Source organism: Alligator mississippiensis, chromosome 1 (genome assembly GCF_030867095.1).
Source record: "Alligator mississippiensis isolate rAllMis1 chromosome 1, rAllMis1, whole genome shotgun sequence".
Classification (NCBI taxonomy): domain Eukaryota; kingdom Metazoa; phylum Chordata; order Crocodylia; family Alligatoridae; genus Alligator; species Alligator mississippiensis.
Genome location: NC_081824.1, coordinates 438160768 through 438188231, shown reverse-complemented (window position 1 = coordinate 438188231; position 27464 = coordinate 438160768). Strand labels below are relative to the sequence as shown.

Here is a 27464-nt window from a genome sequence, read left to right as displayed (position 1 = left end):
GTTGGAGCCACGTACAGCCCATAAGGCTGGGGTGTATAGAACACCCAGTACAGGAACAGGATGAGTGATAACAGGAGAACTGTGGCCAAGAGGATGAAGGGCAGCCTCCCTATAAAATACATATGACATCAAAGTCATGGCAGGTGAGGATTTGAGGGTGCTTGTCGGCAACTTGGCACGGTAAAGGAGGCAGCAGGGGAGAGCGCGGTGACCTTGCCCACCCTCCTGTTACATGGGGAATTAGATTCTTAAGGTCTGGGCCACCTTTGTTGCAGAAATTCAAAGGTGGGTAGAGAATGAAGTATGGAACGCCAAGAAAAGAAAAGGTGGTTTTGTCTGTATGACACGTGGAGTGCCCAAGACAATTCACCTGCTGTCTGCCTGTAAAATAGTAGCCGTGCTTTGAGCACACAAAATGTTATAGAAATATTAAAGAACTCTAAGTTAAAATTAGGTCTTAGATGTCTCAACTTTGCCACCCAAATTTGCAGACACACTTAAAAATATTGATCTCAAACCTCACATTGTTACCTGCAAAATGGGAATGATACCATCTCTAAAAACTAAGAGGCTGTAACTTAGATGATTACACAATCAGGTGCGTGGCAAATTGGTAATGGGACACAACCAGAGAGTGGTGGTGGATGGGTTGGTATCGACCTGGGAAGATGTGGGCAGTGGTATCCCCCAGGGCTCAGTCCTCAAGCCAATGCTGTTCAATAACTTCATCAGTGATTTGGACAAGGGTGTGGAGAGCACACTGTCCAAATTTGTGGATGACACCAAATTATGGGGCAAGGTAGACACATTGGAGAGTAGAGAGATTTGGACAGGCTGGAAAAGGGGGCAGAACAAAACAGGATGCGGTTCAACAAAGATAAGTTCAGAGTGCTGTACCTAGGCAGAAGGAATTGCCAACACACATACAGATTTGGAGATGACTTTCTAAGTAGTACAGAAGCGGAAAGGGATCTCGGAGTCATAGTTGACTCAAAGATGAACATGGATCAACAATGTGACAAAGTGATCAATAGAGCTAACTGCGCTCTATCATGCATTAACAGGTGCATCATGAACAGGTCCAAGGAGGTGATACTTCCTCTTTATGCAGCTTTGGTAAGGCCTCAACTGGAGTACTGTGTCCAGTTTTGGGTGCCGCACTGCAAGAGGGATGTGGATAACCTTGAGAGGGTCCAGAGGACCCATATGGTTAAGGGCCTGCAGGAAAGGTCCTACAAAGAGAGATTGAGGGACCTGGATCTCTTCAGCCTCCATAAGCGTGGGGATCTAGTGGCTGTCTACAAATTCATCAGGGGGAGGGGGGAACAGCAAGGAGTAAGAGATACTCTGTTTACCAAGGCACCCCTTGGAGTAACTAGAAACAACAACCACAAACTGATGGAGAGCAGATTTAGATTACACATTAGGAAACACTTAGCTGGGGTCACCTGACCCCAGCACTCTTTCCTGCCCAGGGCAGGGGGTCGGACTTGATGATCTTCCGAGGTCCCTTCCGACCCTAAAAATCTATTAAATCTATGAAATCTCACTGCCATCCATTAGCATTTTGCAAATAAATTAATGAACATTTGTGAAACACTGATACTATGGTTACAGGAAAATTAGTATTTCTGAATGAAATTCAAAATTTCATTTTCATTTATAGATTGTAAGGCTGGAAGGGACCTCAGAAGATCATCAGGTCCAGCCCCCTGCAACAAGTAGGAAAGATAACTGGGGGTCAGGGGACCCCAGCAACATGATCATTTAGATCATATGCAATCAATATTGAATAACTAGCTATCAGCAAGCACCATCCATTCTGTCCTCTGTACTGAATGAGATAGGCATGTTGTGGAAAAACAATATATAGTCTTGTATTGTAATACATGAGGAAAACAATGTAAGGTTACACAGTAAACCTTACTTGGGCACTTATTAACTGTTCAATGTTCAGATCTGGAACTTTATTTAGGTTTCATGGATTTAAATTAAAATTATTTTATCCACCAATTTTAAATGTGATTTAAGTCACCATGAAAGAACTCTTGATTTAAATAGTTAATTTTAAGTTTGTTTTGCATTTGTACTTTTTACTTTTGTGTATTTATTTGTACATTTTTCCTAAAGAAATGTTGGTTCCCCTTAATTGATAATGAAAATTAATTTAAAATTGTTTTGTAATGAATATGGCTTATGCATTTAATTTAGAACTTTTTTTACTAATTAAAGGTACACTTTATCTATGTATACTTACCAGTATATAAGCACTAGTATAACTCACATATTTTTTTCAGAGTCCTAATTTCTACAGCTTCTTTTTATAAGAAAATAGTGAATGGTAAATTTATTGTTTATTAAAATAATATCTTTACTTGCGATTTTTGTCAAGTTGTATTTGGATGGAGATTAGAATTATATTCAAAATGCAGAAAAACAGCATTTTAAAAGTGTTTTAAAATTGTAATTAAAACTGTGCTAAATACAAAAGGAAACAGGCCAAAATATGTTCAATCAAAAATGATTTATTTATCAGACTGGACTGAACTGAACTACCTACTTCTCATCACTGTGTTCTTCAAATTTTTAGAACTAGTACATTTCAAATTCTCATACTTCATTTTTATTTATAGATAATGAAAATATGCTTATTGGATTTTTTACCTCTCATTTCCTTCTCCAATTTGAGTGAACTGTTAATTGATCTGAACTAACTGATCTGCACTAACTAAATACATTGCAATGAAAATGTTATTTCATGTTTATGGAAGAGTATTCTGCTAGTAATAACTAGTTTCACATTCTAACAAACTAGTTAGTGTAGTTATAGATTTTTTACAGATCAATTATTTGCCTTTCTTTAAATAGCAAACCCTTACTACTTGAATATAATTTTTATTTAGTATAAGTAATTTTCAGAGACAAGAGTAAGAGTATGATGTTATATATTAGAATTTTTCATTTAATTTTAAATAAGTTTTAAAAATAAAATGTATTTAATAGAATTAGAAACTGAATTAAATGATTTAATTTTTAAACTTAAATTTTTATCCTTTTAAGAATGGGGGGATGTTTTCTTTTTGGTTGTGTGTGCATGTGTGTGTTTTGTTATTGTTTTATATGGCAAAGATGTATGCGTTTAGACAGTATTATACTGGTACTATAACTGTGAAATCCTATAATGTGGTTGAAAGTGTATGTGAATACCTATATAGACAATTTCTCTGAAACATCAGTACCCTGGTATTGGCTACTGCCAGACAGGATGCTATATTAAATGATGACTAGACTGAGATGATATGGGAATTCTCCTGTTCCTATGTAACTTCCAATGACAGATCATTAAGGGAACAAGATAGAAACATTGCTAGATAGCAATACTAGATAGCAATCAAGTACAATGGTTGATGATTTTATTTTTAATTTATGTCCAGATGTATCCATTTTTTTCAAACCTGAAGTGGCTTTGACCTCCTACTACAATCTGTATGGACTGTGGAAAGATTTAAAAAATATGCGGAGAAATTCTCTTGATGTTTTACTCTGTGATTATGGCATTCATGCCAAAGTGATGGTATTTTCCCTTTTTTGCATCTCAACTGTAACATGATTCCAAAGGTGAGAATGTTCTGTGTTCTACTTTTGTATGTAGATATATTGTACATCACACAGGGCGTGTCTACACAAGATGTATTACTGTGTAGTTGCTTAGTTTACTGAGTAGTAAGCACACACATCTACATGTGCGTGTGCTTACCTTCACAGTAAAAACCCTTAATCGCAATTGAATTTGCTACTGGCAAATCCAGTTAAGCACGATTACTAACTGTGCAGTAACGCACATGTAGATGTGACCTGACAGGAAATTTGCTGCTAGGTCTGCCCAGTCACTAGGGGGCTGCAGCTTAAGAGCCTCTCCTGCTCCAGGGCTGAGCTGTTTCTATGGCAGCCCCTGTCTGCAGGCTATAAAAGCATGCTGACATTTTGTGCCTTGGGGGACACACCAGGGAGCCTGAAGGCACTGCAGGCCCTGTGTGTCCTCTTGGGTAGGCCAAGCCCTGCAGTGCCTGCCTGGCAGCACCCTAACAGTGCTGCTAGCCACTGCTGTGTCATGTGGCAACCAGGGCAGTTCCATCAGGACCAGAAGCCTGGGGAAGGCTGCTTCAGGCTGCTGCAGCCCCTGCCTAGCCCCATCAGCCCTCCAGGGCTTCCTGCAGGCTGTGTTTGGCAGCAGGGCCAGCACCAACTGCTGGCGGCATGCCCCCAGCAACCTGCCCTGCACCTGTAGGTGCTGTGGGGCATAGCCTCTGCCATGCAGCTCCCAGGTGCTTGCCGTGCCCCTGTGCTGGGCACTGTTGGCAGCTGACCAAGGCCAGCAACAGCAGGACAACCATATAGGGGCCAAGAGAGCTGGCATGGAACACATCATGGCCTCATTCTCACCATCCAGGCCGACCATCATCTGATTGTGCATACCTGTGCCCTCCACCCAGGATGTCAACTGGAGCCAGGAGGAAACTGGCGACCTGGTGGCACTTTGGGGTAATGCAGAGGTGCTGCACCAGTTTGAGCAGGGAGGGCGCACACTTTTGAGGCCATCAGGTGAGATGCAGGGGTGAGTGCAATATGAGGGGAATAAAGATTTGTTCTTCTGACACATGTCTTCAGTGAGCATGGTGCAGGGGATGGGCAGGCCTGTGGGCAGCAGTGTGGTGGGCTAGAGCACGAAGTAAACTAGAAGGTGGTCAGCCAGGGCCTCCTGTACTCTGTGCCCTGGCCCCTGCTGGTGGGTGCATGGCTCTTTGGGGCCTGGGTGGGGTGTGCCTCATGAAGCCAGCAGGGCCAGCACCATGGCCAGCAGGACCATGGGATGCTGCTCGTCACTGCCAGGGGCAGAGTCTGGAGCAGTGGTGCACTGGTTGTCTTCGCCAGAAGCAAGGGCTGGAGCAGCCATGGCACAGGGAGGCAGAGTGGACAAGAAGGACACTGCCGCATGCTGCCCCTGCACTGGGCATGCTGCTCCTGGGCAGGGAAGGGACTAGCCAGACAGTAGAACTGGCTTCTGAAGATGGCTGCTGGGTGCTGGCAGCTGCAGCCAGAGCTTGGTGTTCCCCCTGGTGGCCACTAGTTTGCATTGCAGGGCTGCAGTGACCTGGCAGAAAATTTTCTGAAATTTTCTGAAAATTTTCTGAAAATTTCAGAAAAGGTCCCTGCACATGTAGACAACTAGCCAAAAATCACTTACTGCACAGTAGCTTACTGAGAAGTAAATCTAGGCTGAAGTAAATGCAAGTGTAGATGCACCCACAGAGTACAATATAATACCTGGTATATGTCCACTTCTGGGGTTGCAATTTATATTGTATTTTCCATGAGTCTACTTAGGAAAAGCCTGCTGCTTCTGCCTACTGCAGTTCAGCAGCTGCTAAATTTGCCATCTGTTTCAGAACAACACTGAAAAAAATACATGGATTTTAGATTCACAATACCTCAGGATACATAAGGAAATGATAGATGTAAAAATAAACAACATTTTAAAGGCTATTAGATATATTATATAATTAATCTAAGTAAGCTAGTTTGATGGATAGATGGTTCATCAAAATACCTGTCTGGTTGGTAGAGAGTTCCTTGTAGAAAAAAAGTTTATAGACTTTACCAGATATAAAACAAATCAATAGGGTTTTGCAAAAATTAAATCAGGGTTCTATTAAAATCACCTAAAAAACCTACAAAAAAGAGATTCAAGCTTTCTGTAGTTTCTATGAAGGCAGAGATTATTTCCTATAAAATGCTAACACTCCATATTATGTTTCCTAAGAATTTTTTTAGGTCTATTGCATTTTGGTTGTACACAGCAGGTATGGTTGGGGAAAGCAGGGGAAATGAAATAGGGAGACAAAACATAACCTTGTTTCTTAAATTTAATAATTTGAGATGCAAGGAAATTATGTTTACCCAGTTCTGTTAAGTGCTTTGTGATCTTAAAAAGAAATAAATTACATTGTAATGCTATTAAAAAAACAGGATGCAACTAAGTATGTTATAGTAGAAATACATGAAAAATAAATAAGATCAATCTGGAAAAATAAATAAAAAGTATCTTTCTTCCAAGCTACATGAGTAATCCCTGACAAATCAGTGTTTACTTGTTTCCAGAGTATGGAAAATAGAGAGCTTTTATTTAATTCAGGCAAAATTAAGGAATTAAACACAGCCTTGCGCAGCTTTGCCATTATTCAGAAAGAATGGAGAAATATATTATTTTCTTTTTGCTCCTTTCCTGGCAACTTCCCCTGGAGGTGGACAAAGCTGTGAGTTTTATATGTACAAGTACTATGCAGTACTTGATAATTTCAATTAAAGTTTTGCTGGAGCAGTCCCATTGTTTCCGATATGGATCCACTGGTGGGGGCTAGTGATTCAGAGCAAATTGGGGTCTGTAACCCTGTAGTTGAAAGACCTATTTGAGTCAAAAGACAAAAGCAGAGAACGAGATGTTTTGAGCAGAAATGAGCTTTTATCCCCAAAAGATTCAAAGACAACCTTTGTAAGGACTGCTGTCTTGCATCTTTGAGTTCTTTCCAGACAGGTGTAATTGGAGCAAAGCTGCCCAAGGTTCACTGTTGTTGCTAAGCAACAGAAAATGTTATATTTATATTTTTAAATTCTGCTTCTTGCAGAAGCAGATTACAGACTCAAAGGGAAATATCTGAAGGTAATAAAGCGCATTTAAAACTATGATTATAATTTGGAAGTAGATGATTATTTATAATATATAATACTTCTTTATACTTGGAAAGCCAATAAGTAAAAATGTGTCTAATACTAACTGAACACTCCATAAGCACAAAAAAAATAGCAGGATTCTCATTGTAGAGCATTTAATTCCAGTGGTTCTAATATTAGAACCCAATTCATTTTGTTTCATTTCAAACTTATTTTTAAACTCTGTTATAATAACTATAAACATATTAATTAAATACCTCTATCAATACAGCACCACAGAGGGAAAAATGGCAAATTAATTTAGTGTAATGTCAGCAGCAAAAATGCCTTCACTTTTTGATGAAGCACATATCTTTGTATCCAGTGAATTATATAACTATGTAAACCCATTTAAACAGAAAGTTTCACACAACCATTCTAGATTGTTACTATTTATTCTCACCAGTGTTACTGTTTCAAGCTCAAGCTTTCTAGGATCACCTTCAAGCCTTGAATCTCTACATGAAGACCCACTTCTTCAGAAAGGTTAAGAAGAAACTATTCCATGCTATCAATTAACCTTAAATAACTACTGCCTATGATGCTGAGCAATATTGTCTCTGCTTCCTTGCATTCCCCCATCTGTCTATACCTATCTATTGTCAGCCGCCTTCTGTTTAGATTATAAACTCTTTAGGACAGGGACTGTCTTTTTTTTTTTCTGTACAGTAGCAAGCACAATGGAGTCCTGGTCCATGACCAAAATGCTTAGGGGCTAGAGTAGTATACTATAATTTCTCACAGACAACATGCCACTGAATATAATATGCAACTGTTTTTGAAAGGAGGAATAAAAAAAAATATTGTTCCTTGTAATAAGTCACTGAGTAGCAGTAACTATGAAGTTGAGCCTTTGTTGCTCTGCTCTCTGCGGATCACTGCAGATTTTACTTTTGGTAAGTTCTGCCACTTACCACTTCTGATAAGTGGCAGAACCTGCTCTTACCCTACTTCTAACATATAATGTGCACTCCAATTTTCATCAGCTGTTTTTAGGGAGAACAGTTCACATGCATGTGAGAAAACACAATAATACAATGATATACATGTATGTATACTGTTTCATCATATTGGTTTCTCAGCAAGAATAGTACACAGTTAATATTTTTTTTCTGCTGTGGTATTTCCTTTCCACATTTGAATATATGAACATACAGTATATACCTTTCAGAACTGTAATATTATCCCAGATATTATGACCATATGGGAGGTCCTCCTCACCCCACAGAAATGATTCAGTGTTTTGCCACCTACTTCAACAATGCCAACATTTCATCTAAGAGATCAGTTCAGAGAACAGTCCTTCTCCTGGGAGCTGTTTCAAATATTTACTTGGGGAAAGAGTGAAGATGCTCTTTTTTACTCTTTTTGGGTATGTGTAGACGAAATAGGAGCCCTAAATTGAAGCTGTGGGTTTTTTTAAAAACTGCTTCAATTTAGGGCTCTTTAAACCTCCATGTCGTGCACGCACCCCGCTGACTGACCTGCCTGACTGGCGGTGAGGAGAGGAGGGCGAACTGCCAGCGGGCGGAGAGGTCCCCGGGCTGCAGGGTGGGGGCTGGTGCTTCCCTCCATGGCAGCAGTGGCACCCTGCCCCAAGCAGCACGTGCCTGCAGGCACCCAGCTCAGGCAGTCCCAGGGGGCACAGCAGCCATGGAGGGAAGCACTGGGCCTCCATGCAGCTCAGGCAGGCAGGCTCTGGGGTGGGCTGGAGGGGGGGGAGATCAGGCTCACCGCTTTTCTTGGGTGGAGCCTGCTTTCCTGGGCTGCTGCCAGGCTGCCTGCAGGACTTCCTTCAGAGCCCCTGAGCTGCACAGAGCCCAGTGATTCACTCCACGTTTCAAGGGGCAGCAAACTAAAACTCCTTGAAGGAGTTTTAGTTTGCTGTGCCCCAAGTTATTTAAGGCACATTACACCACCGAATTTGCTACAGCCACTGTAATTAATGCACAATATGCTGCTGATGCATGCAAACACCAACACCATTAAAGCAGTGCAAAAGCATCTAGCCCACTTTAAAATGTTGTACACACATGCCCCTCATTTTGTCTACCCATGGCCTTTCAGACTGACTGGGCATGTCTACACATGCACTTTAATGAGCAGTAGCCTATTTGACTCTACATTAAAGTGTCACGTAAAAAAAAACATGACATAACACTAATGTTCAGTAAAATAGGCTACTGTGCATTTAGCATCACTAAAAAAGCATGAAAATGTGCTACTGTGCATTAATGTTGCCTACTGCACATTTATTTAGTACTTCACATTGAAGGGCACTTTTATATGTGCTCTGGGGGTGGATGGAGTTGTCTCTGAGAGCTGCTCTAATTAAAGTGCCACAGTGCCTCATGTTTCAAAATGGCAGCAGAGGCATTTGAACTAAAGCTCATTCGACAAGCTCTAGTTCAAGTGCCCCGTCACCATTTTGAAGTATGGGGACACTGATACACGAGATGCAGGATGCTGCTAGAGTGAGGTAATCGCCAAGCATCAGCAGATTCAATTAATCAAGTCTGCACCAATGTACTGTAATTACAGCATATCAGAGCAGCCTCCACAGTCATGTACAGGCACCCAAAGGTACTAAATTTAATACGCATTAAAAAAGCGCATTAATGCACATATAGACATGCCCACTGATCCTTTCAGAGGCTCACTGAACAAGTTAAAATGGCATAGTATCTTTAAGCACTAAACCAAATTGGTTGGAAGGCAGTCAAAGCTGAATTAAAAATCGACTCCTTTTTAACCAAGCAAAAAGAGGTTTTGCAAAAGCATAACAGTATGTATGGCCTACACAATAATAAAATCATTATGATACCATTTCAAACAATTTTCAGACTCTTTTTGGCTCCCTGCAAAATATAGGATAAAATCCCAACATCTCAGAGTCAGCTCTCCTGTCATTTTATAATGGCCAGTCTAGAGCTCTGGGAAGATGCCCAGGGAGGGCTGGAAACAGGTCCACATGACTATTTGCAAACCACACTATTTAGGAAAAGAAACCTGGGATTCAATCAAACCTTATAGTCAAGAATAAGAAATGTGTACGTGACCTGAGAAAGTAGTGTTGGTATGAGTGGATCGAAGGGTGGACCATCATGCTGCTGAATCTAGTGAAAAAGACAACTAAACATTTCCAGCATTATTTCCTATTGAGAGCGTACATAAAGGTTCTAACAATATTCTCTCCTCTTTAAGGATAGACATGCTTGCAACAAATATATTAAAATGTGCAGAAGGGCATTTGTGCCTGAAAGCTTGCAATTAAAGAATTTTTTTTGCAAAAATCTAGTTGGTCTAATAAAAGATATCGCCTCTACCACAAGTCCTGGTTCCTTTTGCCTCTAGATACAGCTACAACCTAGATACCTGACACATGAAAGATATTGAATTTTAGCTGATTTTTTAAGTGAAATCTTCATAATTTTACAAGCAGGAAGCAAGTTTGACCACCTGAAACCCTGTTCCTGCCTTTGTTTGAGGTAATTTGCAACATCACAGAGCTTAGAGACACCTTACCACATAAGAAATGCCTGCCCAGAAGAGCATTCCATCTTTTTGCTCCTCTGTGAAATATGAAACACCATAACCAGAAGGAAATATGACTACATCCTGCTTACCACCAAGCAACTTTGAGGTAAACAGACTATTCCAACTTTTCTCTGAGCTGAATCTGCATATAAAATGAACTGTTCGAAACAGGAGATTTTACCACAACTTCAGCTCTCCTATCAAAATAGGTACCTTCATTTCTACTCATGAGAACTTTTACAATCTTTTCTCCTATGCCTGAAGAAGGATGTTTAATGCCTGAAAGCTTGCAATTAGTGTGTGTGTGTGTGTGTGTGTGTGCGCGCGTGCACGTGCGCGCGCAAACATCTACTTGGTTTAATAAAAGATATCACCTCTACCATGAGTCCTGATTGCTTTTGCCTCTAGACCAACACAGCTACAACCTGGATACCTTAAAATGTGTCTAACATCGCACTTGTTTTTCCTAGACATGCGATTTGTAGCTCAGCTTTTAAAGTCTAATATTAAAATTTTCTATCTAAATTAGGTAGACAGAACATTAATTAATTAAATACATTTTCAGATCTCCATTATAGAAGTTATATTGAAAGTCAAACCCTAAACTAAATGACATATCGTCATAGGTCTATTGAAACCAATGAAATTAGAATGATTTATATGCGTCTCACATTTTTACCTCTAAAACTATGTTTACTACTTATTCCTGTTAACAGTTCACTACAACTAGGTAAGATAGTTATGAATATGTAAAGCAAAAACCCAAAACTTGAAAAATGTTTAATTCAAAAGATTAGTTCTCTTTATTGTCAATATTTTAATTACCTTTTGTTGCTTTAAGTACTTTTCGTTATTTGTACTGCATGTATAAATCAACTATGTAATGTTCGCCGTGCTAATGACTTTTTTGTATTGCCAGAAACAACAGTGCTCATAATACTGCATTTTATAATACTACAAAAATTATAGCCATTTATAGAAATAGAACAGAATGTTTGAAATACAAGGCAAACATTATTTCAGTGGGTAAATATATACTTTTCTAATATGACAAGCTCACTTTCTTGTGAACAGAAAGAGTTGTAAAGAGGTCGAGTACCACCTGGCTTGTAAAGAGCAGTCCTTCTTAAAAGACTTCCATTGATTAATTTTTGGCATTGTCAACTGGATGAATGGGCCAAATTCACTGCATCATGGAAAAAGGAACAGGAGAAGAAGGGAAGTATCCTCCAAATTATTTTCATGGTTCTATATTGTGGAAGAAGACAATTTAGTCCCTGACCCTTTCAAATCACCTGAAATCCACTTAGATGTTTATGATGGGATGATTTTTAGGGAGGTACTAAAAGAAGAAAAACAGGATCATCTAAAAACTAGCAAAACAAAAGAATTCAAGTGTCAAGAATGATTTGCAAATGTCAAAGCAATTAGTAGATCTTCCTGTGTTTTTGAATTATGGTGGTGGTTGTAAGGAAAAATCATTAGTTCTATTCAACAAAATCATTATTATTCATGCATTTTCAAAAACTGCAGAAATTATACCTAATAGAAGCAATTATAGTTTTTACAGATGAGTGGCACGGGTTTTAGAAAGGTAACTGTTTGTACCACATTCTTTTTGTTTGTTTGTTTGTTTGTTTGTTTCTCTATAATGGGTTGGTTACAAAGGCAGCCTCAAACCAAATATTTGTTAGTTTAGGATAGTAATTTCAATCATTTTAAATTCAGTCTCAAATATTATGGCAGCTCTTCATTCCCTTCTTGCAATACTGTGCAAACACATGGTTATATTTGGCTTGTTAGGATTGTTTAATTTGATTTTATTTTGTTGGACTCAGAGCAAAGGAAATTACCACATTGACCCAATCCCACTTCTTTCCACTTATCTTAAGTGAGGACCACATTGAATAAATGAGTTTGGATACAAATTTGTATTTTACAGGACTTTCTGGAATGGAAAGAAGTTCTAGACCCCTGTGCCCAATCTGTTGTTTAAACAACTCAAATTGCAGACAGGTGGAGTCATGTTCACTTTTGTGCTCCGTTAGTTGTAGATTGGCTCTTTCTAAGGATACTCTCCAAACATAAATTAGAGCAGACCTGAAAGACACTCTGTGATATGATCGATACTGATTAGCTCAAGGGCTGAATAGCAGCCAGGAACTGGCAGGATATAAAGAAAATCTGGCTGTCCCATTTTGCTCTGGCCATACCTCTATGCCTGCGGTAGAGTAGAGGATGGTGGAAGAGCTTCTACTCTTGTTTAAATTATGAAAAAGTACCATATAGGATGCATCTACACATGTGCTTTACTGCAGAGTAGACCAATTATCTCTGCAGTAAAGTGTCACTGTCTACACAAGTACTGGTATTAGAGCGCAGTAGATTAATTAACGCCACCATAAAACAGTACTGTTGGGGACGGTACTATCTTATGGCAGAGAAATGATGTAGACCATGACCAGGTCTGGCTGGGGCACAAAGGGGCAAAAGTGCAGGGGCTGCCTGCTGCCCAGTCCTGCACTTCAGCACCCCTGTAGACCAACCAGTCTCTCTACTGCCCAATGCTGGCACCTGTGGCTGAACCCCCAAGCCTGCAGCCAACCCAGGGCTGCTCTGCCCTGACTCTAACTGCTGCAGTCCCAGGCACACGTGAAGATGCTGCTCCTAGGAGAAACTAACTTCAGTGCAAACTGTGCTGGAGTTAATTCAGATGCATTAATTCCATGTGTAGACGTACCCATACAGACTCAATTACTGGCTTATAAACGAGACTTACCAATGTAGTGCAAAGTAGATAGATCATATCTCAGAATTTCTCACACAGAAAGGTTCATATTTTATTCTCACAACCAAAAAAAATAACAGAACTAGCACTGAAACCATAAGGAGCAACACTGGACATGAATGGTCTAAATAGCTGGATTACTCCAAAAGTGAGCTTTCCTCAGAACCATGAGTACATGTGGCTTTCCCTGTTGATCTTACCTCAAGATAATTCATGATAGAACAAATTCCACTCTCAGTAACACCAATGTCAACTAGAGCAACACACCAAACTTCAGTACAATCACAGGACTCCATACATATTTTATATCAAAGCCTCTCCTTCAACTGTCACAGAAACATGGATGGGACTTTTGGAATCAGTTCTAAGACAGTACAGAGGTGAAGATACACTTAAACAAAAGATGGCAAAAGAGTTCAGGTGCCTACCTTTTCTAGTCCAGGGCCTATTAAGGATTCAAAAAACTAATACCCTTTGAATGAAATTCATTCCAAAGTCATTGCTAACACCTAAATCTTCAAAATAAGGCTATTATCCTGCCATAGAAGGACACATCCAGAAATCAATAGGCCATCACATCAGGAAACCCTGTAGAAAAGATTTTTTTACTGTTGTGATTACACCAAGGGCAAGGCATTCAGTTTCTATGTTTAGGAAAAAAGATTTTTCTAGTTTTGATTGGCAGAGATGTGTTATACTCGAGACTCATTTGAGTCCTTATTTCTTTTCTATATCAGTATGCAAGTGCCTAAATCCTCTTCTGGGTACTTCATGATCAAAAGTCTGTTCAGTATGCCTGCCTCTTGCTCAAGTAATTGTCCTTCCTCTGCTGTGTAAGTTTTATCAGAAGTGAATGGGCTCTCCAGATGAATGTCATTTCATTCACTAGTTTTAATTACTTTTCAACTTTAGTCTCCTTCTGCTTTATAGTTTAGCACATCAGAAGACTGGATGAAGAAATTCCATTTAAAACTTTAATTTACCTAGATAAGTAAAGGAAAAATAAATATTGAGATGCATGGTTCTGTTTAAAAAAAAGAAAGAAAAGAAAAGAAAAACAGCAAAGGTTCCCAGAATTGCTGCAGAGGAACAATGCTGAAGACCATGCAAAGATGTGCAGAAATTACTGCAGATGCATTACGTAAGAGAGTGAGATTTAGATCTCCTGACAAAGAAAGAAGCACATCAGAGCTAATGCAAGTAGCAGAAATTCTTATAGGCAATCTGTCAAACTAGAACAATTAGAGGAACTCTTTTTTTGAAGCCAGCTGTTCCTCATAACCTGATTTAATCAAGCCAACCCTGCATTTGCATAATTTCTCCACAGCATTGATGATGATGCTTTGCTTTTTTCAATCTTTTTTCTTAACTTAAGGAAATACTTTCATCAAATGCCTCTTGACAGTGCTCAGTAAGAACTTTTGCCTCCAACTATGCATACAACTCTCTGAAATCCTAACCTCACCAGTAAAAGTGAAGATTTGGTCCTGAGACAATGGAGCTGTGCCTACTGACACAAGTCTAAGGCAAGGAACACATCGCTCAGGTTGAAGCTGTAATAATGCACAGTTAATAAGGGTAGGGAAGATAAATCTACTGTCCATGTCCTTAGCATTCCCTTTGCCTGACAGCAATCTTCTCTTTGCATCCTTTGCTGCAGAACTGAGACCCTGACTGTGCCCCTTCTCGGGCTCCCATTCTGCACATGGGGCTAGGGGTTGGAAGTTGTACAGTCACACTCAAAGTAACACTGGGGCTCATATACAAGCATTATGAAAACACAGGCAGCACTTACTGGTATGTGGTTGGACTGACATTGATGCGTCGTGGATGACTTCCTGACTCAAACTTGCTCGCAAGCGTGACGTTGTTTCCAAAGAGACAATAACGTGGCATTCTAACCCCAACAACTCCAGCCAGAACTGATCCTGAGTGAATGCCTATTCTCATCTGGAAAAAAATGAGAGCTCTGTTAGTCAATCTCTCTACCTCTGTTCACTGCTAGCAATGGCAGAGTCCACTTACAGTATTTGCCCAGACCAGTCCCAACAGTCCATTTAAAAAGATAATAAAATGGGGGGACAGTCTCTCTATATCTCTCAGCTTCAAAATAGACCACATTTAAAAAGGAAGGAGGATGAGCGTGTCTGTTCTTTTTACATATACATGTAGGAAGTTACTGACATGAAAAAATATAGTTATTTTCACAGGACAGGATGAGGTCACAAGGTACTAAAGTACTAAAGTAATGTTAGTTATCCAAGTACACAGATAGATCTTAAGTCCTACAATTAGCCCATATCATAAAATAAGATACATATGTTTCCAAATTGTTTGAAAGAATAAAGTGTAGTAAGTAAATATTTTATTTTCTTCATTTTACTTTTCCTCTATAGACTCAATGCTGCCTTCATCATTTTCTGAAGTGGAGAGATGTAAAGGTAAAGATGCCAAAGATATTATTAGTAGCGCTTTTAAAACTAGTTTGCCACCAAGCTATTCAAGAGGCACAGGTCCGCAGCAAACCAAAGGTATCTGTTTTATCAGCCATACCCTTGCAACTCTGGGACATAGAGATTTAATTAGGCTGGAACTGAGTGGTGACATTATCCAACCCTATTCCAAAATTATAAATCATACAGACAGATTTATTTTGAATATTTTCTTCTCCCTCTTGCCTTGCGTTTCTTGCATGTGCTGTCTTCTGTATGGTGTATTTGTAAATTCTTTGGGGCAGAACTCTGCATGATCTATGCAAAGCACTGTGTATTTTTAAGGGAACTATACACATGTTTTTTACAGTAATTAATAGCAAATTAATTTCCTGTTGAGAAATATTTACAATTCAAGCCTTGATTATGTACTCTGAAAAAATGAGGAAAGCACATTTAATGCAATGGTTAGATTCCAGCTAGAAAATAGATTGCATGCAGATATTATAAGGAGAAATCCACCACCATTTAAACAATAAAATGCTGTAGATTAAAAAACGAGATTTTTAGAGACCCTTTAAAATATATTTGAAAAAACAAATACTGCTTTGTGATTATATAGCATTCAATTTTATAGAAGCTTTCCATTTGCATTTTTTTATTAGAGGTTTTTCCTCAATCTTTATCCAGAAAGATGAGAGCAAAAATATTTTTTTTCAGCAGGGATTCAAAAGACAGAAACCTCACAAGCTTTGAATTTTAAGCAATTAACTGGATCATGCCTGGTGTGAAAGTAGTATGATTAGAAAAGAAAGCTATTAAGAAATCAGTTAGTAATGGTGGAATTTACTTCATGCTTGCCTATGGCTGCATCATTTAGTATGCAAATATATTTTATGAAATATTTTTGCATCTCTAAAATGATGCAAGTAGGGGTTTGGTTGTGAATTTTCAGTGGATAATCTACTTTCAAGTCTGATGTAACAGGCATTACTTGAAGCAGAGGTGTTGTGTTCATGATTGTGCATAACAAGGAACTGAGGCTTTGTAAGGTGTTGAAAATTATTCAGCATTTTCAAATAAAAAGGGTAAATATAGCTGTGAACACTGTTAGTAGTGTGCTTCAAAGTCAGTGTACTATTTTAATCTTTACAGTTAAGGCTGCCAGGCTCTGGAATAGACTCCCAAGGGCGGTGGTGCTCTCCCCTACCTTGGGGGTCTTCAAGAGGAGGCTGGATAGATATCTGGCTGGGATATTATGATCCCAGCACGCACTCCTGCCCAGAGCAGAGGGTTGGACATGATGATCTGTTCAGGTCCCGTCCAACCCTAGAAACTATGAAACTATGAATCTTCCCACTTGGGAGAACAAAGCCAGTAGTAGTTTGCAACTGCTAAGTTAAAGTTAATATTATTTTAATGCTCACATGGTCAGCCTGTCCATTCCTCACTTGCCTCCCTCTGTCCTGCCCCATCTCTCAACCACTCTTTGATGTCACTTTTTTATGGTTCACCATCTAATTACATTTTTATGTGACCAAAGCTGTGTTCCTCATCTTTCCTCCTAAGCCCTCCTTATCTGCTGCATTCTTCCTTACAGTAGCAGAGGTCCTATCCTTCATTGCTCCCTTAGCCTTGTTCTGAATACCTAGGCTGCATCTAAATGCAACAGGGTTTTTTCTCTCAGATTTTAGTAATCACTTTTTTTTCTTTCTATTCACATAGCCACAGTTTTGTTCAGGCCCTCTTCATCACCAGTTTTGACTAGTCACCCTCTCCACACTTCATCCAAACCACTGCTACGACCTTAACATTTGTTGCCTCACACCACTCCCCTCCTTGACTCTCCGCTGCATCCTTTCCTGTGTCTCATCATGTCATGTTCAAGTTTCTTGTTATCCCCTTCCAGGTCCATTACAGAAGTGTCCCTTCCTTACACCTGGTCTCTTGTCTCTCACATCTTTCACTTTGCCGGTAGCTGCTGCTATCTTTGTTTTCTCTGCATGCTTCCCGCACCTGTGGAATCTTGCACTTTATTACCTTCTTATCCTCTTCGATGATGTACCTCCTACATGGAACAGCTACGACCTCTAAATCTCTAAAGCCTCTAATCTTTCCAATCCTTGTTTCAGACTGATTCTGCCAGTGAATTTCTTTTAGCAAGTTGCTTATGGGAAAATTAAGGAAAGATCAGCATAAAAGAAGTGCACACATTCTGTTTAAAAAGTTTCTTTATATATACATCTGGTTATTGTATAACTAATAATCCATGATTTTGTTGTATCTGTTCATCTGATTTTTATACACTGCTTGTCATCTTAGATTACAAACTCTTCAGGGCAGGCCCTGTGAAGACTGTCTTCCAACATGTTTAAATATCACCTGAAAGAATTCAGATTAGGATCTCTTGGTGTTACCACAACACAAACAATAAGATAAACCTTTTGATAATTTACTAATGCATCTTAAATTGAACATGGTTATTGATTTTTTAGTAGGTATTAATGCTAGTCTCACAAACACTTCCTCACACAATCAGAGCCCATTTCAAATGACGAAGGTGTACTTTTATTTACATGTGATTAATGCATGCCATTTGCATATTCAAGTATGAGTATATAAATTGAGCAGAATGTTTTATGATGATTCATTCCTTCAAATTGTGAAAACTTTTTTATGTGAAGGATTTAATCTATGAGTTAATCTCAGGACTGTATTTTCTGTCCATCTTTTGAACATTTCCTACCTCTGTCGCTTTATGCAGCTGCTGCTTCTGAAATAAACAAGGTATATCTGCTTTATTAGAGGGGAGAAATACTGAAGGGTATTAAAACATAGATGTCTTTCCAACGTGGTTGTCAAACCAAGAATTTTTCTTTTCACTGACAACCTGTACTTTTCTTACTGACACAGGAAGTTTTTTTTTGTACTGACATGTATTTTACTTTCATTAAAAAAATACATTCTTGGGTTGGCAGCCTATGTGACTTCTGTAGTGGTTTTACACCTTGCTGCCTCTACCTCAAGGGTCCCCTTCTCACCTCTGACAGTCCAGACTGCACCCTATTGCCCACCCCAACCTACCCTGCAGTCTGACCCCTGCCAGTCTGCTCTCCTGTCCCTATACTAACCCTTACCCACAGCTTCTCCCCATCCTGGCCCATATGCCCATCCTGCCTGCACTGCACCCCTCCTTGTACCTTCTATGTAAGCAGCTACTACAGGCAGAAGATGGGCATAGGGACTTAGTAGTAGCAGGTTGCCTGGGGGTTGAAAGGGAGGGACGGGGGAGGAAGAGTCTAGCAGGCGCTGGTGAGGTCCGCAGAGGGTGCTGTGCTGCTGTTCAGACGGTAGTTCGTGCTGCTGTGTTTTCTGAATTGCTACATCATTTTTCCTGCAACTTAAATCTGCAGTGGATCCATGTTTTTATGGAATGGAAAACGTTTATGGATTTTTACAGACAGGAATGAGTGTTTTAGGGTGTTTTTTAATGGAGTGTCAATAAATTTACAGACAGTTGGCAACCCTGCTTTCTAACCCGATCATGTATTTTCTTCCATTGATCAGAAAGAAAACTATTGTTTAAGTGTTACAAAGCCTTCTCACTTCATAGAGGGAAAAACCCAGAACTTTGCACTGTTGTATAAGATTTCTTCCCTCCTAGTGAGAGCTTGAAAAGATGTTGATATTAAAGCATACTTTTATTAAAACCAAGAAGTAACCATCATAAACTGGTCCATGGAAGAACGGTCTTTGAAAATAACATCAGTTGTGCTGTCAGCAGTGGAACTGAACTCAAGAGCTCACTAAAAGGGGAAGTTCATTCTGAAACCGTCACCTATTTTAGAAATAGTTCCTACACACACACACCTTAGAAAACTTCTGTATGCTCCAATGAGAAAACAACTTTCAACTAATGATTTTTGCTGCTATATGTAAATCAGCATCTGATGATAATTCCAGTTTTTGTAACTCTCATTATTAACTCCTCATAGTGTAACTGGAGCTTGTCAAAATATCTTTTCTCCCCTAACTTTTCAGTAGTTTTGCTGGCAAAACCAAACATATTCAGTTTGGGAATTTTATTATATTTTTTAAGTTATCTTTCTTAAAGCTAATTGTGCCAGATTGCCTGTACTGCATTTTCAGTATTTCTTATAGATCTAAAACACCTAACTCATTAAGACCCTTTTATTTTAAACAGGTCTTTATTTTAAGACCCTTTCAATTTAAATGGATACTTAAAGTTTGCCACATAATTCCATATGCAGATATCCATAAAATAGCATGGACCATACAATTTCTGCCACCTAGGCTTCTTAATGGATTTTCTTTATTAGTTTAAAGTCAGATTAGAACAAGAAATAGCAAACTTTATTATTTTTCTTTAATATGGATTCAAAGCGTAGCCAATGGGGGCTGCTGGCTATTTGGCACTTTTGAAAGTCAGGTTGCTCAAGAGCCTAAGTATACAAATAAGAGAAAAACTTTTAGACACCTAGTCTTTTTTTTTATTTATGGCCAAGATTTGTCTCTTCAACAGAATGTCTGGGGGGGGAGGAGGGGAGGGAACAAAATTGACAATATAAGATAATCGAATCCTTATTTTTTTTACCAAAACTTGTTTATAAATTTAATTCTAGCATTGGTAGTAATCTTCAAAGCAACCCAACAAATACCCCATTTAAGGCATTATATGTCTGCTGATGTTATTCTAAGCAAGTTTGACATTTTGACACCTCAGGACTTACTAGTGACTCCCTTGGTACACAGAGAAAAATCACCTCACCACAAAGGCCATTTCCCCAGGTCTCATTCCCTGACAGTCAGAAATAATAAAAAGAGGTCTGGTAAACCACTCTGAGGACATCTACATGTCTCTGTACGGTGACATTGTTATAGCACCATGCTTTAGTACTTCCTTTTGGAAGTACTAAAGCATGGCGCATTAACCGCCCATACTGTGCCATGCGTGCAACACACAGTTAGATTTTGGTGCTACGTCGCTATAGCGGCACACTACAATGGGGCAATGTAGCTGCCAATCATTTGTAGACCCACATGAACATTATGTCACCATAGCAAACTGTATGGTGACGCAGCATGGTGCTACATCACTGTAGGGTAACGTATAGATGTGCCCTTTGTGTGGGAGGTTTTGGCTTTTCCTGAAAGCCTCAAACTGTTGCAGGCAGAGTATGAGAATATTGATTAAAGTCTTTGATCACTAAAGCATCTGCCAGGACTGAAGTACCCAGAGACATGATAAGATGGAAAATTTCAGAGTGAAATAGGGGGGTGGAAAAATCTTTCCCAAGATGTATTCCAGTTGAATGTGTTTTCCTCCTTTAGGTTTACCTTGTATTCCAAAGGAGGTTCTGATCCCAACTTATAAAACAAAACTAGAGTTGTTCTATTAGTTCCAACCTAGCTTTAATACATAATTGAATGTTCCTAGGATTAAGCCAGAATAGTAGTTTTGTTTATAATCTTTGAATAAATGCACAAAACAGTAGCAAAGTAAATAGTAGCACTAGCTGTATTCTGAGAACTATACACGAAGTACCTAATCCTCTTCTCCATCCCTCAGAAACAAGATGTTATGGAAGTATTCTTTTTTTTTTTTGAGAGCTGACAGCCTACTTGCTGCTGTATATACAAAAGCAGACAGTCTGCGTGCTAATGGACTTACTAAGGGCAGGCCTGGGGGCTTTTACTCATACGTGTTTTTGTTTTCTGTGTAAGGATGCTTTGTCTATGTATTAACTGCAGGTGCTTTCTCTTGATCAAAAATAGTTGTGCACAGTTCAAATCTATTTTGTAACAAAAATGGTAAAGTGATAAACCCAATAATATAATGAAATCAGACTTCTGAGATGAGAAATCACACATAGTGTTTGCAGCCAAGGCAAGTTTTGTGGGCACATTCCAGCTCAATAGCTTGGATTTGCTTGAGTGAATTCATTCCCATTGCCTTCAAAATAATATTGAAGGGTTTGAAAGCCTAATTAAATGAAAGTGCTATTTACTCACAGAATGTTTGTACCCTAGCCTGTAATTAACAGCACTATTGTGAGCATTGCAAGATTTGTAGTGTTCGTGGGGATGATGTTAGCAATATCTCTTTGTTCAGTGAACACAGAACCATTAGTATTTAAGTTAAGCATGGGCTCAGTATAAATTGGGTAAAATGCTATACCCATTCAGGAAGCCATTGTCTGTGATTTGTAACAGAGAAAAAAAAGAAGGGTATGTGTGAATATATGTATATAAAAAATGGGGACACATGGGGAAGAAATGCAGTCTGTGAAACAGCATAGAATATTCTCAACCTAAAGATGCCAGATACCAGGTTAATACAAAGTCAGGATTTGTTGTAACACCAAGAAATGTCAACAGTCACTTGTTAGCAGTATATTGTGTATACGTTTGTGAAGTAGCTATTTCAGTTTCTATTTATTCTCAGGTAGAATTTTTCTCTGGCATGACAAATTAGTGATAGAAGCAGTGGTGGGAAGACTGAGAGGATAATAACTGCGAACTGAATGAATCGTGGGATTTTACTGCATGGTCACTAATTTGAGTTCAGGTGATAGCTGTTTTACCAGTGGTAATTTACTACCTGGATATTATTTTATGTTTTGGACCTTCTCAGATTGTGCTGAATAAATTTAACCTCCCAAGATGTAACTATAACTATCTGCTTTTGTTTTGTATGTTGTAAAGATAAAAATAGAGGTCTTTGTGTGTATACTAAGCACCGGTGTCAAGATATACCTATCCCCAAGCACTGGAGTCCGTCATCGATGGCCAGTCAAGGCTTCTTTCATTGCAATGTTGCTTCAGAAGTGGGTCACTGGCTGGTCCTTCTGGCTGGTCTGACAGGGTGCTGGTCAGGTCAAAGAGGGCACCACTGGGGTCATTCTTCGCTGCCTTTTGTCCCTCTCTGGCAGACTTCGGTGACTCCCCAATTCTCGGGCTTACCCAATCCAGGGGTCGTTGATCTCGTGAGACGCCCCCCCTTGGTGGCTGCTGGATGGCAGCTGTCAGCACCAGGGGTCATGTCAACAAGTACGTGCAGTCCTGGGAGTCCGTTGATAAATTTTGATTAATTCACAGCCGTGATGAATAGGGCTCTGGGAGTGGTTGACTGAGGGGTATTCAGTCCCAAGAGTCAGTCTCCAGCATTTTTTAGTTCAAACTGGGGCGTCTGTAACTTTAACAGTGAATTTTCAAGGCTCTGTATTGATTCTTTCCTCTCATTAGTCTGTGGTTTCATAGGTGTTAATCCTTGCTCATTAACTCATTATAGCTACTGTGTTACAGTCATCCCTGAGTGATTCATGATTGATTCCATAACACAGTAGCTAGCTATGATAACGAGTTAATAAACACCTACAACCACAGACTAAAGAGAGGAAAGAATCAGTACAGGGCTGGGAACCCCTTGAAAATGCACTGTTAAAGGCACAGAAGCCCTGGTTTGAACTAATAAATGCTGGAAACCAACTCTTGGGACTCAATACTCCCCCCCCGATCAACTGCTCCCAGAGCCCTATTCATCACAGCAATGAATTAATCAAAATTCATCAACAAACTCCCAAGACTGCACATACTCATGGACATGACCCCTGGGACTGACAACTGCCATCCAGCAGCCACCAAGGGGGAAGTCCCACAAAGTCAATGACCCCTGGATTGGGTAAGCCCGAGAACTGGGGAGTCACCAAAGTCTGCCAGAGGGGGATAAAAGGCAGTGAATAATGACCCCCCAATGGCATCCTCTTTGACCTCACCAGCACCCTGCCAGTCCAGCCAGAAGGACCTGCTTGTGACCCCTTTCTGAAACAACATTGCACTGAAAGAAGCCTCAACTGGCCATAGATGGCAGACTTCAGCGCTTGGGGATAGGTATATCTTGACACTGGTGCTTAGTATTCATAGCTAGGTACTGTGAGTGTGTATGTGTTTGAGGAGATCAGCTCCAAGGTTTCTGATCTGACTTTTGCATCTGTCTAATAAACTAGAATTTTATGATGATCCTGAGAGTTGGTCCTTTGTAGCCAACTTCATAGCCGCAGCAGGGCCTAGCAGGCCTGCAGTTTTCACCTCCCTCTACCCCAAGACAGAAACAGCCAGTTGCACAAGCACCCACCTCACGAGTTTTGCCTGTCAGCAGCTAGGGGTGCAGGGCCCCAGAACCCCCCTGCACCTATCTCCTTGACAGCCAACAGGCTTTGAGGCCTCAGCAGGGGCTAGCATGCCTGCAGTTTTGACCCCACTGTGGCTTAACACATACACATGACAGGAGTTTTGCTTTCAAGATTTGGGGTGCAGTTTCCCTGAACCCCCTGTATCTATGTCCTTGAAACTTGGTTGGCTTCATGCCCTTATAAGGGGCTACCACTCCTGCAACTTTCATCCAAATCAGGCCAGAAATGAGAAAATTATAGGCTGTTTCAACCTTCCCCATTACAGCCTATGAGTGAAACGTTGAAAAAGCATCAAAACGGCAAAACATTTCGACTTGCCTCGTTTTGTTTCAAGGCTGTTTCAGCCATATCTGTTTCATTTCAATTTTGCTGTTTTGACCTCGAAATGAGTTGAAACAGCCTTGAAACAAAACTGGCAGCAAAATTTTGCACAGCCCTAATACACTTTCTTCCCTTTACACAGAAAGAAAAGGAACTTAAGAGACAACTTGCACAAACTGCTAATATGTACTGCCATAAGAGAGTGGTTTTCTCTTCAATCCTCCCTGTTACGGGTCACAGGCACAGAATGAAGAGCTGCATTGAAGAGATAAACAGGAGGCTGAGGTGCTGCTGCCACCCTGAAAGCTTCAGCTTCTTCAATCACAATCTGCACCTCAGGGAGAGAGGCAGCAGTCTGCTGGGAAGAGATGGCTTCCACCTAACCCCAATGGGAAAGAAGCTTTTTTTGACCAGTTTCGCTGACCTTCTTGATAGAGCTTTAAACTAAGCTTGCTGGGGGGACAGGTGAACAACCATCAGAACAAGCCCAGGAAGAGATAAGCAAATAATCAGCAGGTCAGGAAATACAATCAAACTTACTTCTACCCCAGCCCATGGACAGGTTACTCCTAAGTGTACAGAATAGCCAAGGACTTCCAATGGCAGACTTAGCTGTCTGTACACTAATGCTAGGAACATGGAGAACAAACAGGAGAAACTGGCCCTCCATCTAAGCAATAACAAATATGATCTCATAGAGATAATGGAGACCTGGTGGGACTCCACTTATGACTGGACTACAGATAAAGATGGCTATACCTTGTACAAGAGGGGTCATGCTGGGAGGAAGGGCAGAGGCGTAGCTCTCTATGTCAAGGAGCAGTACACTTCCCTACTAGCTAACATCAGCACCCAAGAAGAGCGACTTGAAACCTTCTGGGTTAGAATACGAGGAGAATGTGGTGAAGGGGATATAACCATAGAAGTCTATTAAAGACCCCCTAACCAGGAGGAAGAGCTTGACCACAAATTCTCTAGGAAACTAAAAGAGGCTGCATGCTCTCAGTGCATGGTTGTTATGGGTGATTTCAACCTCCCCAACATCTCCTGTCAGAGGTAGGAGCTCTATCTGACAAGAAGTCCACAGACTGCAAGAGGTGAGGTGCTGCTAGATCTGGTTCTGGCCAAAGGGGATGATCTAGTGAGTGACCTGAGGATTGAAGGGAAGCTTGATAACAGTGATCACAAGTTGATCACCTTCCTCATCCATTGCAAAGCTGGCAAATCAGTCAGCAATGCAAAAATCCTCAATTTCAAGAAAGTTGACTTTCACAAGTTCAGAAGGTTGTGGAGGCCCTGAAAGATCATGATCTGACAGAAAAGGGAGTCCAAGATGAGTGGTTGCTCCTTAAGGACGCAATCCTAAAAGCACAAGGGAAGTCCATTCCTACCCACAGGAAAGGTAGTAAAAGGGCTGGAAGACCCCCTTGGCTCAATAAGAAACTCATGGATCTCCTTAATCTTAAAAGAGAAGATTATAAGGGTTGGAAGATGGGAAATACCTCTAAGGAGGATTATGTATCACTGGCCCACAACTGTATGGAGCAGACCAGAAAAGCCAAGGCCAAAACCAATCTCAAGCTGGCTCAATCACCAAAAACCAAGCTCAAAGCCAAGGCCAAAAACCAAGCTCAATCAAGGACAATAAAAAGGCCTTCTTCAGATACACAGAAAGTCAAAAGAAAAATAAGGGCAACATTAGACCCTTGCTGAATCAAATGGGATAGCTGACAATGAAAACCCAGGAAAAAGTTAATCTCCTTGATGATTATAAATTGTAAGGCCAGAAGAGACCTCGGCAGCTCATCGAATCCAGCCCCCTGCACCAAGCAGGAAAGATAACTGGGGGTCAGGTGACCCCAGCAAGGTGACTGTCTAGTCTCCTCTTGAAGATTTCCAGGGTAGACAATTGTACCATCTCCAGAAGGAGCTTATTCCACAGGGTTTGCATGCTGAAGCCTGGGCCAGAGGGTTGTGAGTTCAAGGCTAGATATATGCCCAGACCCCCCCACCCCTTGCCTTTTGGACAGGAGCATGCAAGAAAACGTACTGTGTCCAGCTAGCTCAGTCACTAGAGCATAAGATTCTTAATCTTATGGTTGTGGGTTTGAGCCCCATGTTGGGTGTGTGGGCTTTCTTACTGTGGAAAGCTTTTGCAGCAGCCCTAGGTCTCTGGCTCAAGGGGGTTGTCTGCTGCATACAGAACCAGAAGGGTGTAAATTCAAGCCTGAAGGTGGGCCCTTAGCACCACCTGCACACCACATTACTTTGCATCAGTTTTTCACCAGTCCAAGGGGATCACCCTGCCAGACAGGACGCAGGATTACAAGGGTATGGGTGACTGTATACCTACATTTGGTGAAGACCTTGTGACAGAACACCTTGAGAAGCTAGACATCCATAACTCAGTGGGCCCTGATGAAATGCACCCAACAGTACTAAAAGAGTTGGCTGACATCTTAGCTAAGCCATTGGCGAAGATATTTGAGAATCTGCGGTGCTCAGAAAAGGTTCCCAAAGACTGGAAGAGGGACAATGTAGTGCCTATCTTCATGAAAGGGAGGAAGGAAGATCCAGGGAACTACAGGCCAATCAGTTTGACCTCAATCCCTGGGAAGATCCTGGAGAAAATTATCAAAGAATCCATCAATAACAGGTTGACAGAAGGCACCGTTCTGAGAGACAGCCAATACAGCTTCATTACAGGTAGGTCATGCCTGACCAACCTCATCTCCTTTTATGACCAGGTGATGCATCACCTGGACATGGTGTGGGGGGAGGTTGATGTAATTTACTTGGATTTCAAAAAAGCGTTTGACTTGGTCTACTACAATGTCCGCATGGCATAATTGGGGAACTGCAGCCTTGACAATGTCACGTTCTGATGGCTGGGGAACTGGCTTCATGCTTGGACCCAGAGAGTGACAGTCAATGGAACCAAGTCAACATGGCACATTGTGACCAGTGGCATCCCCCAGGGTTCAGTACTCAGACCAGTACCCTTTAACAATCTGGATTCTGGTATCAGAAGTGGACTGGCTAAGTTTGTGGATGACACCAAACTGTGGGGAAGCACAATTACACTGGAGGATAGGCTTAGGATTTAGGACAATTTGGACAGGCTCACAAGATGGTGAGACATAAACCTGATGACCTTCAATATAGACAAATACAAGGTGTTCCACCTCAAGAGAAAGAACCCGCATCATACCTATAGGCTTGGCAGTGCTTCACTCACTAGCACTACATCCGAAATAAACTTCAGGGTCATGATTGACCACAAGATGAATATGAGCCACCAAAGTGATGCCGCAGCTGGCAAAGCAAATTAAACCCTGGCTTGCATCTCCCAATGCATCTCAAACAAGACCCAAGATGTAATTCTCCTGCTTTACTCAGCCTTGG

General features: G+C 40.6%; 1 protein-coding gene across 1 annotated transcript in view; it reads right to left on the bottom strand.

Moving 5' to 3' along the window:
* Positions 1 to 27464, bottom strand: part of GUCY1A2 (guanylate cyclase 1 soluble subunit alpha 2) — a 264111-nt gene that overhangs the window by 18265 nt on the left and 218382 nt on the right. Inside the window, exon 7 of the mRNA XM_059720935.1 lies at positions 14889 to 15043. Coding sequence (XP_059576918.1) covers positions 14889 to 15043 — 155 coding nt within the window. The remainder of the gene's footprint in view (positions 1 to 14888; positions 15044 to 27464) is intronic.